The following is a 13,394-nucleotide window of genomic DNA, read 5'->3' as shown; positions in this document are numbered from 1 at the left end:
AGGAAGGAAGGAAGGAAGGAAGGAAGGAAGGAAGGAAGGAAGGAAGGAAGGATCCAGTCCCTCAAACAAGGCACAAGAGTACTGAAAACTCTTACAGCTCTATGCTGAGAGCATCCATTACCCAGGTCAGCTGACCTCCTAAAAGACAAAAGCAATTGTTTGATCCACTACTTCCTGATTAATAACTGGACTCTGTAAAAGAGATTTATGGTAGAACACACAATTGCTAGATTGGAAATGGCCCCTGTCAGTGAGAAAAGATTACCCTAAAAATTATGGATTTATTGGCCTGTTGAACTTCGGTCACCCTTCTGGTCCCCACATTAATGAGATAAGTAAATTGCTGACATACATTCCCCGTAGTTGAGATTCTTCTAGACTTTTTGAAATCACACATCAACAAAGCTCTCCAATCTTGGGAGGAGGGTGAGGCTGAGATGGGAGGACCCTTGAGGGTGAGCACTGGAAGAAAGATGAAGCGATCATGCATGGTCAGGACTGTGCTTGAGGCAGGGATGCGCACTGTGTTCTGGGTAATGATGTGCAAGACGTCGTGGTTAATGGGTAGGTGTAGGAGTGCAGAGGGGTGTGTGTATGTTTGGGGAGGGGACACTAAAACAACTAACATGACTGCTGACAAGTGGCAAGGCAATGTGTCAGCCACCCCTCTGCTGGACCTCCCTTAACCCTGAAAAGGGGATCAGAAAGCCTGTTCTCAGGACTGGCAGAAAGCTCAGTGCTTAAGAACATTTGCTCTACCACCATGAGCACCCAGGTCAGACCCCAGAACTCATTTAACCAGCAGAGCATCCTCACAAATTCCTGCAGCCCTGGCTTCAAGGTGGCAAGCTAGCGAGGGAGACAGGGGAATTGCTGGATTCCAGCCTAGCAGAAAAAAACATGTACTCCAGATTCAAGAAGAGACCTGCCTCAGAGGAACAGGCAGTGATAAAGGACATACCCACTCTCTCTTCTGGCATCTGCATGCATGCAGACATGCACTGCGTGCGTGCGCGCGCGCACACACACACACACACACACACACACACGCAACATATAAAAAAAGAAAACCTGGTCTCCATCCAATATAGTTTCATAAAAGAGATCCAGGTCCTTAGGAGGTAAAAGGTTTCATTGGTTGGAGGTCAGGTTCTAGAAGGCTTGCTTACAGTAAGGGCTTGAGGAATGTTTGTCCACAAACATAGAAGGCAGAGGACAAAGACCACAGAGACATCTGGTCCAAAGATGAAGGCCACTCCTGTGATAGTTTAGGTTCTGAGCAAGGTCTCTGTGGCTTTCCTTAGAAAGATTTGCACTGGCTGGGCTAGAGACAAACACCGACTGGGGGCAAGTTAGTTTCATCAAAAGCTCTCTAAAATCCACTTCATTCACTTCACAGACCAGCATTTGCCCTAACTGTCAAAGGGTTTAGCAGGCCTGATTGTGCTCTGGGGCAAACAAATTCCCTTGGCTATCTGGGCTTGCGTATGAATCCCTAGGCCTTGAGAGAGTTTAGGAAAAAAAAATCACACTTCACCTACCATTCTGTATCTTTTTAAATAGGATTTTTATTTATGACTATGTGTATATGTCTTTAGGTGAGTGTGAGTGCCAAACTTCTGGAGCTGGAGTTATAGGTGGCTGGAGCTCCTGTTTATGGGTGTTGGGGACAGAGCCACGGTCCTCTACATGAGCAGCTAGTGTTAACGGCTGAGCCCTCTCTCTAGCCCTGTATTAGTTACTTTCTCATCACCGTGACCAAAGTACTTGAAAGAGACAAACTGAGGGAGGAAATGTTTATTTTGGCTCAGTTTCAGGGGGATTTCAGTCAATCACAGGGGGAGGCAGGGTGCAGTGGCTGTCACCGCAGGAGCCATGAGGCAAGGCAGCTGCTCACATTTTAATGGACCAGGAATGGATGGAACCTTCAAAGACTTGCCCCCAGTGACTTAACCCCACTTCCAGGCCCCATCCCTTTAGGGCACAGCTCTCAGCACCCCATTTTCTTGCATGTATAGCAGCAAGTTACTTCACGATGAAGAATGTGGCTGTTCCTTGTGCAGCCTGGGGTTACCATTACCCACTTAAAGTTCATCCCTTTCACAAGATAAAGAAGCTCGAATGGACCTCGTAATTATGTCGTTCTCCCAGGCTAGCTCATACCCATCAGGACACAGTACAGCACCAGACTTTGTAATCCTGATGCTTCAGCCAATGGGCCAAGAAGTCATTTTTTTTTTTAAGACTTTAACTTTATTTTTGTATGTGAGTGCTCTACCTGTATCCCAGAAGAGGTCATCAGATCCCATTCCAGATGGTTGTGAGCCACCATGTGGCTGCTGGGAATTGAACTCCGGGCCTCTAGAATAGCAGCAGCCAGTGCTCTTAACCACTGAGCCATCCCTCCAGCACCAAAAAGTCACTTCTTAATTAGACATCTTTTTTTCTCCCCGAGTGTGGACGTGTTAGAAATGTGTCCACGAGAGAGGTTAAAGGCAATGAAACAGCCTCTCTGACACACAGCATTAGTGACTCTCCTCCATGTGTTCCTCAGTGCTGACTTCATGCCAAGGCCATGCTCAAAGCAGTCAGAAGATGGTTTGAGGCCGTTTCGAGGGCAGCTGGCGTGCTCAGAATTGTGTTGACATAGACATGTATGCAGGCCTCTCCATCTGCTCACCATGGCCTTATTCCTTTTTAAAAAATTATGTGTGTGGGTGTTTTGACTACACGTTCCTGAGGCCTGAAGGGAGCGTCAGATCCCCTATGACTGGAGCTTCAGGTGCTTGCCAGCTGCCATGTGTGTCCTGGGGATTGAACGCAGGGTTTCTGCCAGAGCAACAATGTGGGGGTTGGCTATGGTGGCATAGGCCTTTATCCCAACACTTGGGACCCAGAGATATGTAGATCTCTATGAGTTTGATGCCACCCTAGTCTATACAGTTCTAGGCCAGCCAGTATGAAACCCTGTTTCAAAACAAAACAACAACAAAACCAAAACCAGCTCCATGCCCTTTATTTACTTTAGTGTTTGGTTGTTTTTTTTACTGTTGTTTGTGGTTTTTTTTAAAAACTGGGTTTTACTATGTAGGGTTGGCCTGGAACTATGTAGACCAGGCTGGCCTCCAACTCAGGGAGGCAGCTCCACCTACCTTAGCCTTCTCAAGTACTGGGGTTGAAGATGAGCACCACCACGCCCACCTCTACCCTTTACTCCAAAGCAGCACCCAATCTAGGCTTTGGAACAGCTTGAAGCTAAGAATGCCTTCCCCAAAGCTTCAGGTTTTCTGGAAGAAAGTAAATATTCCTATGATGCTCTGAGGACACAGAGGGACTTAGAAACTATAAACTAAAACAGGACAAAGGGGGACCCTTTGCTTTAGGAATGCCAGGCTGCACAGAGAGAATGAGGAGAACCGGGACGCCTCTGAACTTAAATGAGGACTCAGAAGGCACAGGCAGAAGGAACAAACCAGCAGACGCATGCTCCACAGAGAAAAAGCAGGCCTGGTGCGAGGAAGGGCTGCCATTTTCACAACACCCAGGCTTCCAGTCCTTTGCGGAACAGCGACACAACCTGTTGTGAGCAGCAGACACCTTTGCCCAAAAGTGTTCCATTTATGAGTGAGCTGCAAGCAGTTAACACTTCGCTCATAAAGTGCTGCCCCAGAGGTCTCAGTTATACCACACCTTGACCTCACAGCTTCTGCGATTCTAACAAGGAATGAGTGTGGAAAAAAACTAGACCCAAAATTGGAGGAGTTAGCATGTACTGAGGGCCCCCTCTAGTGGATATGGGGGAAATAGTTTGAGCTTTAGAGAGCTGAGAGAAACTGGAGCACCTACACAAAGCTGAAGGAGACATCCTTCTACAGGCCTAACAGGCTGTATGGAAACTGCTCCCAGCAAGCCTCTGCCTTAAGTGGAACTGACCTTTGCATTAGACAGTAACAGGCTCTGTCACCCTAGTCTCAAATAATTTGGCTCTAAGCCCATGCTTTTTAGTCTCTCTCTTCCCATGTCTTTGAATGTTGAGTCTTTGGGGCTCTTTTATTATACCACCACCACCACCACCACCACCACCACCACGACAATGCACTTGCTTGTCTGCACACACACCAGGTGTTTGATACCTCGAAACTTAAGTTACAGGCAGTTGGGAGCCATTTGATGTGGATTCTGGAAATCAATCAGCAAACACTCTTAACACGGCTCAGATTTCAGGCAGCGGTCTTGGTATCATTGTCTTTTGAGATGTGTCTGATAACCAGCTTGCAGATATTCAATAAGATAAATGTTCAAATGTCAAGTCTCTGGAAAACTCATACCACAGTGTGCCAACCTGACAGAGTAAATATATCCACATTCTCTCTGCAAAACGTAACCCCATGCTGCCTCATACCCTGTGCAGTTAGTTACTGGCTGCCACAAGGCCTCTTACACCCAGGAGACACTCTGTCTCTAGGAAGGGGAGACTGACGGCCACACGGTGGCAGATTTATAGACAGGACTGGCACCTTCCACGCAGAAGACTGACAACTCGGGAGTAACTCAGTCCCCCTGAGGCATGGGGAAGTGCAACCTGAGTTGGTGAGTTCTTTAAACAAACAAAAAACAACAATAACAGGCAGAGGGAAGGGACAAACTGAAGGTGATCATCTATATCCTTAAAACTTGTTTTTAAACATGCAGGGCCATGTGTAGTATCAGTCAACACCGTATAAATATGGTGAGTTTCTTTAATCTTCAGCTCAAGCCAGAGAAGGGACCCACTGCTTGGTTCTGTTACCTCGAAGTATGCTAATGTGTTCATTTGGGCTCTCCACCACCCGGGGAACTTATTCTAACTGCAAGGTCCCGTTATTTTTAGCTTAATGTGCAAACATCAAAGCCATATTTAAAGAGGACATGCTTTGCAAAACCTGAGCTCTAGACAAATCAATGTTTCTTTTAGAAGTGTCAACCCACTTTATCAAGATTTACTTCGACCAAAGCCTTAACACATTTCTAGGCAAGGCTACTATTAAAACAGATTTTGTTGGTGTTACTTCTCCCTGTGAAATTAAAGGCAGACGGCAGCAGGGCTCCACCTTCTCAACAGAGAGCAATGCTATCCAACAACACAGCAGGTAGGGAGAAAGTGAATCTTCAAAAAGACACAGCCTCCTACAGGTAGTGCCCACTCTGCGAAGCCAGCAGCTCACTGCTGTGGCCTGTAGCGACCACTGGCTGGGACAACTAAGTCTCTTCCCAAACACCAATTAGCAGGCTCCTGTGAGCGGAAAGTCGAACTAGTTCATTCTAGAGTTGTTAGAAAACCCTTTAAACGATCACGTGTTTGCAAACACACCTTTTTGCTGATGCTTATTTTTAAAAAGCATCAAAGATCAGTTTTTGCCCTTTCCCATTTCTGAATTTGTACTTTCTAAAAATTTTAAAATTGTCATTTCCTAAAAAGATGTCTATACTTTTGAGTACACAAATCCTAACCAGCCTAATCTGTTATTTACAAGGGATAACACAACAGTAAGGAGCTTCACATGCTCATTTCCAGAGGCAACCATCATAAACGTCCCGTCTGATGAACACGGTAAGCCTAGGGCAGCGGTACATACCTATGATCTGAGTAACTGTGATGGCCAAAGCAGAAGAATCACTTGAACTCAAGAATTTGAGGCTAGTTTATACACTAGAGCTAAATTCCAATTATGGTCAAATAACTGAGGATGAGACCTTGGGTTAAGGAGCTTGGGCTCACTTGTTTACACATGCACAAAATCTTGGTTTAATCCCAGGTTACAAAACATTATCACAAATAGTAAAGTCCTTGGGCATCAACACGCCACTCACAAGTCTCCAGACTTTGGAGCCGCCAGGATGGCTCAGCGAGTTAAGAGCACTCACTGGCTGTTCTTCCACAAGGCCTCAGTTTAATTCCTAGCAACCACATGGTGGCTCACAGCCATCTATACTGGGATCTGATGCCCTCTTCTGGCCTGCAGGTGTATATGCACATAGGGCACTCATAAAATAAAGGGGCAGGCTCTGAGCTGGGTTCCTGGAGCCACCCACCTGTGGGTGTAAGCAGAGAACCGACTGCAGCTGTCTGACCCTGAGTGTGCACACACACACTGATCCAAAGTGAATGCACCCCTTCCATTCAATGTAGTCTCAAGAACAGGTGTGCTTTAAAAGTGGCTCCCACAGACAATGACTCCAAGTCACTGGAGGTATCAGCAAGCAAAAGAAAGCTAAAGGGAACTACGGTGGGAAGAATAAACTGTCCCTTTGCAAATAACATAACTTGCACAGAAAAACCTCAATATTCTACCACGGGAGTTATGATGCAAGTTTCCTAAGGTCACAGACCAGCGGTTCAGCTGCAGGGAGGTGTGCTTTCAAGAATCACAGTACAAAGGAGTAAAATCCAGGTTTCAAGGAGAAACACCAATCTTGATGACTGGTGATAAACCATGTTAGGAATGTACAGTTTATATGGTGGCACTTCCTGTCTGTAGCATTACTATTCATCCTAGGAAACCATCACATAAACCAAGTTGAGTGCTACTCAGTATCTGAAAAGTACTCTTCGAAACTGTGAAGGTTGTCAGGCATGGTGGAACACCTCTTAAATCTGCAGCCCCTGGGAGGCAGAGGGCAGGTGGATCTCTGAATTTGAGGCCAGCCTGGTTTATATAAAGAGTTCTGGGTTTGCCAGAGCTACACAGTGAGACCCATCTCAAACCAAACGACCAACACCCACCCATGCACCTACCTGTCAAGTTATAAGAAACAAAGAATATGGAGAAAAGCACACGAGAGGACACTCGGTAGTAACATCTGTGGAATCTGAGACGACAGAAAGGGCCGTCCTGGGTAACACGAGAGAACACTAAGCAAAACCTGCACCTTTAATTGATGGTTACACAGCCATTATTAGATGAACAACACAGCACAGGAACCACTGGGGGCTGAACTGCTCTCTCCAGAGTCACACGTTCGACTGAAACTAACAAAAAGTTGTGTCTTTACAGAGGTCATAAATTAGTATGAGGCGTTAAGTCCCATGACTGGTATTCTTACTGGAGAAGGAAATTCTGACACACAGGCGGTTTTGTTTTTAAATGTCCTACTTCAAAAGATACTATATTAAGTGCTCTCTCTCTCTCTCACACACACACTTTCTCACACACACACACACACACACACACACACACACACACACACACACACACCAAGGCAGGACCGATAGGTACGAGAACATACCTTTTAAAAGACTTGTATTCTGAATAATACAGAACTCTTAAGGGCTGGTGAAATCGCTGGAGCAGCTTACTGCCAAACCTGAAGCTCTCAGGTCAGTCCCCAGGTCCCATATGGTAGAGAGAAGTGACTCTAAGACAGTGTGTACAACACACACACACACACACACACACACACACACACACACACACGAAGGGGGGAAAAGGAGAGGGAATTAAGTAAACCTAATTTTAAAAACATTTTTAAAAGCCATCTTAAAATCTGACAAGAAGGGCTGGAGAGATGGCTCAATGGTTAAGAGCACTGGCTGCTCATCCAGAGGTCCTGAGTTCAATTCCCGGCAACCATGTGGTGGCTCACAATCATCAGTAATGGGATCCAATGCCCTCTTCTGGTGTGTCTGAAGACAGCTACAGTGTGCGCATATAAAGAATATCTTAAAAAACAAAACCTGACAAGACTAGGCTGGCCAGGTGGCTAAGTGGTGAGGGTACTCGATGCTAAGCCTGAGGATTTGAGCGCATCCCCGGAACCCACACGGTGGAAGGAGCAGACTCCCACGACAAGCACAATGTGGAGAGGACATACAGTTAGCAAAAGCTCTTCAAAAATTCAAAATAAAATCCAAAAGATATCAGCAAGTTCCAGCAGAGAAGACACACAAATGAATGACAAAATAAATACAAAACCTTATGAAGAGTTGCTTAACATCATTGGTCATCAGGAAAATGCAAATTAAAACCTTTACTGAGAGAGAAAAGGGAGTGTATAGAAGTGTCAGTGAAGACAGACAGACTTCCTTTGGAAAAGCCTGACAGTTCCTCAGTACGTGGAAATTAGTTACTCTGTGACAAACACCATTCCTAGGCACTGTCAAGAGAAATAGGAGTTCACACAGATGCAAAAGGTAGGAGCCGGCAAACAAGTCTCGCTCGGTGCATATCCTCGGCAGGATAGTCTACACCAGGAAATAAAAAAGTACTGACACATTACCTGGCTGAATCCCACCAACACTGTGTTAAGTGAGAGCCGCCAGTCACAGTGTTTGTATGATCCACATGAACTAACTGAAACAAACTAATCCATAGTATAAGACTAAAAGCCACTGCGGTCACCAGAGGCTGAGCAGAGAGTCCATTCACACCTACAGTTTTAAAATTATAGAAATGACTGTACAATTCTGAGTGCGCTAACATGATGAATTGCACACAGGCATTCATGGGAAAATTTTTATGGCATATGAATGACAAAACCATTTAGCCGGGTGGTGGTGACTCACGCCTTTAATCCCAGCACTTGCGAGGCAGAGGCAGGCGGATTTCTGAGTTCGAGGCTAGCCTGGTCTAGAGTGAGTTCCAGGACAGCCAGGGCTACACAGAGAAACCCTGTCTCGAAAAAAAACAAAAATAAATAAATAAATAAAAATAAAAACAAATAAAATGCCCCTAAGACCTCATGGTGAATGTGGTGGCCTCAGCAACAGAACCTAACTTTTTTTGTGGTCCTAGAACTGAACACAGGGCTCAGCACATATAAAAAAGGTCTCCTGAAACTGAAACTGCATAGCTCATTTTTGCATCAGCATCTGAATCCCACTTAAAACTGCTTTTCCAGACCCATGACTTTGGTTAAGATAGAGTCATATTAAATTTACAATGTTGAAGGAGACTGGGGAGACGGCTCAGCAGTTAGGAGCACTGGCTGCTCTTCCAATGGTCCTGTGGTGGCTCACAAACCAAATACCAGCCCCATGAAATCCAATACTCTATTCTGGGTGTACACACAGACAAGAATGTCCAAAGGATTACCATACTGAGTAAAAGTAGGGCTCTGTACCACCTGAGGAACTTATAAGCAAGATTAACACTTAAGATTAAGTGTTGGGACAGCATTCCCTTAAGATTATGATTGGACTGGCCCAGGGAAAGACTTTAGCATTGTGATACTTTGGAAAAATTCAAAACAGATTAAAACCCATGGCCAGAATTGAAAACCCAGTGATGTAATGAACAGAATATGGAACTGTACTTTTTAATCTTCTATTAACTGAAAGCAACACTTTCTTATGCAAAATATGAATTTAATGTTTCTAACCATTACAAAGACAAAAGGCCACATTTACACTAAGTTAGTCACAAACCAATTATTTAATAGAAGCTATAAAATAATTGGGAAGAATATTTAGAATATCTCAAAAGATTTAAAATAGGAGGACACTTTACAAAAAGCCGCCGTGTAGGAAATAAAATTCCTCAATTATACGTAGAAATGTAACATTACAGGGGAGCTTATAAAATACAAAGACAAGTATAAAAGGACTGCGTATTCTAAATTCAAAAACTCAATAATAACCAAATATTTAGTTTTAAAATTTACAGTTCCTGGGTATGGACCACATTATTATACACATCTTCCAAGACAACAGGCATTACCCTCCTTCAGTTAACCATGCGTGGTGTCGTCTTCTACAAAATCTTTGGCCATCTCTGCTGTGATCACATCAATGTGACTAACCTGAAGAATAATAAATGTTAAAGTCTGTTAAATCTTAAAGGTACATGCCAGTTAGTACCTGTAGTGCACAGGGTAGTACCTAATACACACAGCCTACCACTATACAATTTTTTTCTTTTCTTTTCTGAGCTGATGACTGAACCCAGGGCCTTGCACTTGCTAGGCCACTGAGCTAAATCCCCAACCCCAATTTTTAGTTTTATATACCATGTCAAGTGGTTCTGAAGCACCGACTGTTAGAAATCTTTACAACCCTATCTGTTCAATGTGGAGGAGTAAAAAGCATTCTATAGCCTGGCATGGTGTGAACACCTGTAATCCCAGCACTCCGGAGGCAGAGGCAGGATTGGGCAGCCTAGGGCAGCCTGGGCTACAGTAACTTGTTTGGGGGCTGCTGAGAATCAAACCCAAGGCCTTAGGATTGCTACATAGGCAGTCACGGCCCACATCTTTTTCTCTTAATGAAAATCAAGGTAACAAATGGGTGAAAGTTATAAGTTTTTCATTTTTGAGGAAGATATCATTTAAACAATGACTAATATAACATAGAACCAAAATTAAAAACATAATCAAAAATAAGCATCAACCTAAAACAAAATAAAATTACCTTATTTCTGAACTTTACACCATAGAATTTGTCAGCTGACTCAAGCAGTTCAGGCCTAAAAGTAGTAGTAATAAACTGGGCGTGCACAGCTAGTTCCATAATCATGTCTGTGGAAACAACAGGAAGTTAGTACAGCTCTTATACCACACCTCAAAGTTTAAAAAGCATCTACTTCTGTCTACAACCCTAATCTGTCAAAGCAGCCTGTGGTTTTTATTGTCTGCAAATTATCCACTTGATTTTACAAAAGTAGAAATAAAATCTTTAATCCTAGTATATGTTACAGCTACAGAATGCAACATTTGTATTTACTATAAAGAAACTTCTAACCCAGTGTGGTGATATGGGGAGGAAGCAGGAGGATCTAAAGTTGTTCAAGGCTACACAACACTGTCTCAAAATGGGAAAAAAAAAAAAAGAAACCTTTTAGATAGACATGTCAAAACCAAACTTTTCCTATACACAAAAGGAATGCTAATTATCCCCTCCTGTTACTCCCTCCAAAAGCTTTCAACTTGTAAGATCTTAGCATCTCTAAATAAAAAATTAGGTTTATGACAAGCACTACTTTCTGAATGTCTTGTATGTAAGTGTGTTCCTACATACATGCTTTGCCTGCATGTATCCATGTGAGTGCCCGGTAGCCTCCCTCAAAGTCAGAAGAGGGTGTTGGATCCCCTCTTGGAACTACGGATGGCTTTGAACCACAAATCAAGCCTAGGTCCTCCTGCAAGAGCAACCAATGATCTTAACTGCTAAGGCATCTCTAACCCTACTTTTTTATTTTCAACTCCACTCTTAACACTAAAAAACAAACAAACAAGTTTTAAGGCTTTTGTATAAAAATTCAATTGAAGGATTTTTCAATTAAGTGGAAGAATTGCATCTATTTGTCAAAAGTAAACTCTGAAAACAGTCTAATACCAAACTATTAAAACTATTCAGAGAAAATATTGAATATACACTGTCCACAAATACTTCAGGCAACAAATGACTAAGGGCTAAGCTACCATTATCATCTTTAAGACACTCCTTGAGACAGGGCTCAATGCATCCCAGACTGTCTATGAACTGACTCTACCTTATAAATGCTAAGAACACAGACAGGTGCCACCTTGACCTGTTTATGCAGTACTGCATGTCAAGCCTACAGTTCTATGCTAGCTAGGTGAACACTACTCTATCCCCAGGCCTGCCAGTTCTGCATTTAAGCCAGTGGCTGACGCTGCTGATCTCTGATTAATCTCATGTGTGTGCACATGGGTATGGGTCAGAGAACAACTTGTGGGAATTAGTCTTCCTCCATTCTGTGGGACTCAGGGACTGGAGTACGGTTCCCAGCTTAGTGGTAATGGACTTTATCAACTGAGCTGTCTTGGTGGCCTTCCAACTCGATGAACCTGAAGCTCCTGGTTTTGGTTAGACTGGCTGGGCTTTGAGTTCACAGGATCTTCCTGTCTCCACGTGCTACCTGCTTGCATAGTAGGCACTTTATTCCCCATCTCCTCAGCCCACAGCAAGTTCTCAGAACTGTACCTGACACGGCTTTTCTGTGCTGAGCATCCAAAGCCTGGTCGATCTCGTCAAACAGGTAAAAAGGAGCAGGGTCACACTTCTGAATGGCAAAAATGAGAGCGAGGGCCACCAGAGACTTCTGTCCTCCTGAAAGCTGCTGCATTTCTCTCATCTCCCCTTGCTTCCCTGTAAATGACACCTAAGAGAATACATAAAGTGTCACTACCCAAAGGAGACGGCGCCACCATCCATCAACATTAAGTGGTACATGAGCAATTCAGGTGGAATATGAATTCTGCTACAATAATGCCACAAGGAAATTGAGTGTAAAGGGATTTTTACCCTGATCCCGACTCCTGTGAACTGGTCAACTGATGGAACGCTGCTCTGTGACCCGGAGCCCCTCTCACTCTCACCGCTCCCCTCTCCTTCATCCTGAGACTGGCTGCCCTCCACGTCTCCTTTCTTCATCACCAAAGTCGCTTTGCCACCAGGTACTAACTTCTGGAAAACTTCGCTGAAGTTCTTAGATACCTTAAAGGAAATTCGAATGGTGCTTAGCCATATTTCTATTTGAAACAAGTATTCAAAAGCCAGCAGAGGCATTTTTAACTCTTTGCCACACGCGATTCTTCCCAAGCTGCATTAGCTCACACACATTAGTTTCACCTCCAATCTAGGTTTTAATTACCGACAGAACATACCTGTTTGAAAGTTAACTGAATAGCTTCATATTTTCGAAGTTCAAGCACGTTCATCAACTCCATGATTGACTTGTAGCCCCTATCCAACTCCTCCTGTCGCTTTATCAGCTTCTCCTTCTGCTCAGAGAAATTCACAAACTGATCCAGAGCCTTCTTGTTGACGTGGCTGTACTTCTTTAACTCTGTGTTGCACTGCTCAAGCTTTCGGAACAACTGAAAGAGAAACAGCGTATATTAACATACTCACACACCACAGGGAGAATACACAAGGCTACTTCAGATTTAAAATGCAGTTAGACGTGCCTGCTTAAGGCTCAGTGTCTGGTACTTTTCAAATGCTTCCTGGGGAAGAGATCCCAGCTCTCGAATTTTCTTCATACACTCTTCTTTCTTCTTCAACAGCATGCCTTGTCGGTTGGTCATCTTCTCCAGTTCTTTAGTATCATGATTTATGGCGTCCATGTGTTCTTTCTCCATATTCTTCCAGCGCTCCATGCTTTTCTGGAGCTCTTTAATTCCAGCTTCTGTTTTGTCAATGGAATTATCCAAATCTAACATGGGGGGAGGGCAACAAAATGAAGGACATTAATGCCCATTTCATAATCAGAATTTTATCTGAGTAGACTTTAATGGTCAGATATTCTTAACTAGATTTTAAGTTTTCTTGGTGTTTAAATTTTACTGTGACATTTACAACCTAATTCCAAACAGTTTCCACCTGAGCACTAACATAGGAGAACTTGTAGAATCATTTTCCTATCTATCCTGCACTACACATAATGTATACATGC

General features: G+C 43.7%; 1 protein-coding gene across 1 annotated transcript in view; it reads right to left on the bottom strand.

The window, feature by feature from the left end:
- Window positions 1-9,391: 9,391 nt before the first annotated feature.
- The window catches only part of Smc3 (structural maintenance of chromosomes 3), a 43,376-nt gene continuing 39,373 nt past the window's right edge, over window positions 9,392-13,394 (bottom strand). The window contains exons 24-29 of the mRNA XM_028773495.1: window positions 12,907-13,154; window positions 12,604-12,816; window positions 12,242-12,433; window positions 11,921-12,098; window positions 10,385-10,491; window positions 9,392-9,777 (exon numbers count right to left, since the gene is read on the bottom strand). Coding sequence (XP_028629328.1) covers window positions 9,706-9,777; window positions 10,385-10,491; window positions 11,921-12,098; window positions 12,242-12,433; window positions 12,604-12,816; window positions 12,907-13,154 — 1,010 coding nt within the window. The 3' untranslated portion in view covers window positions 9,392-9,705. The remainder of the gene's footprint in view (window positions 9,778-10,384; window positions 10,492-11,920; window positions 12,099-12,241; window positions 12,434-12,603; window positions 12,817-12,906; window positions 13,155-13,394) is intronic.

Source organism: Grammomys surdaster, unplaced genomic scaffold (genome assembly GCF_004785775.1).
Source record: "Grammomys surdaster isolate TR1022 unplaced genomic scaffold, NIH_TR_1.0 66, whole genome shotgun sequence".
In the NCBI taxonomy this organism is placed as follows: domain Eukaryota; kingdom Metazoa; phylum Chordata; class Mammalia; order Rodentia; family Muridae; genus Grammomys; species Grammomys surdaster.
Note: the sequence above shows the minus strand (reverse complement) of the source record. Positions and strands in the feature narration are given on the sequence as shown.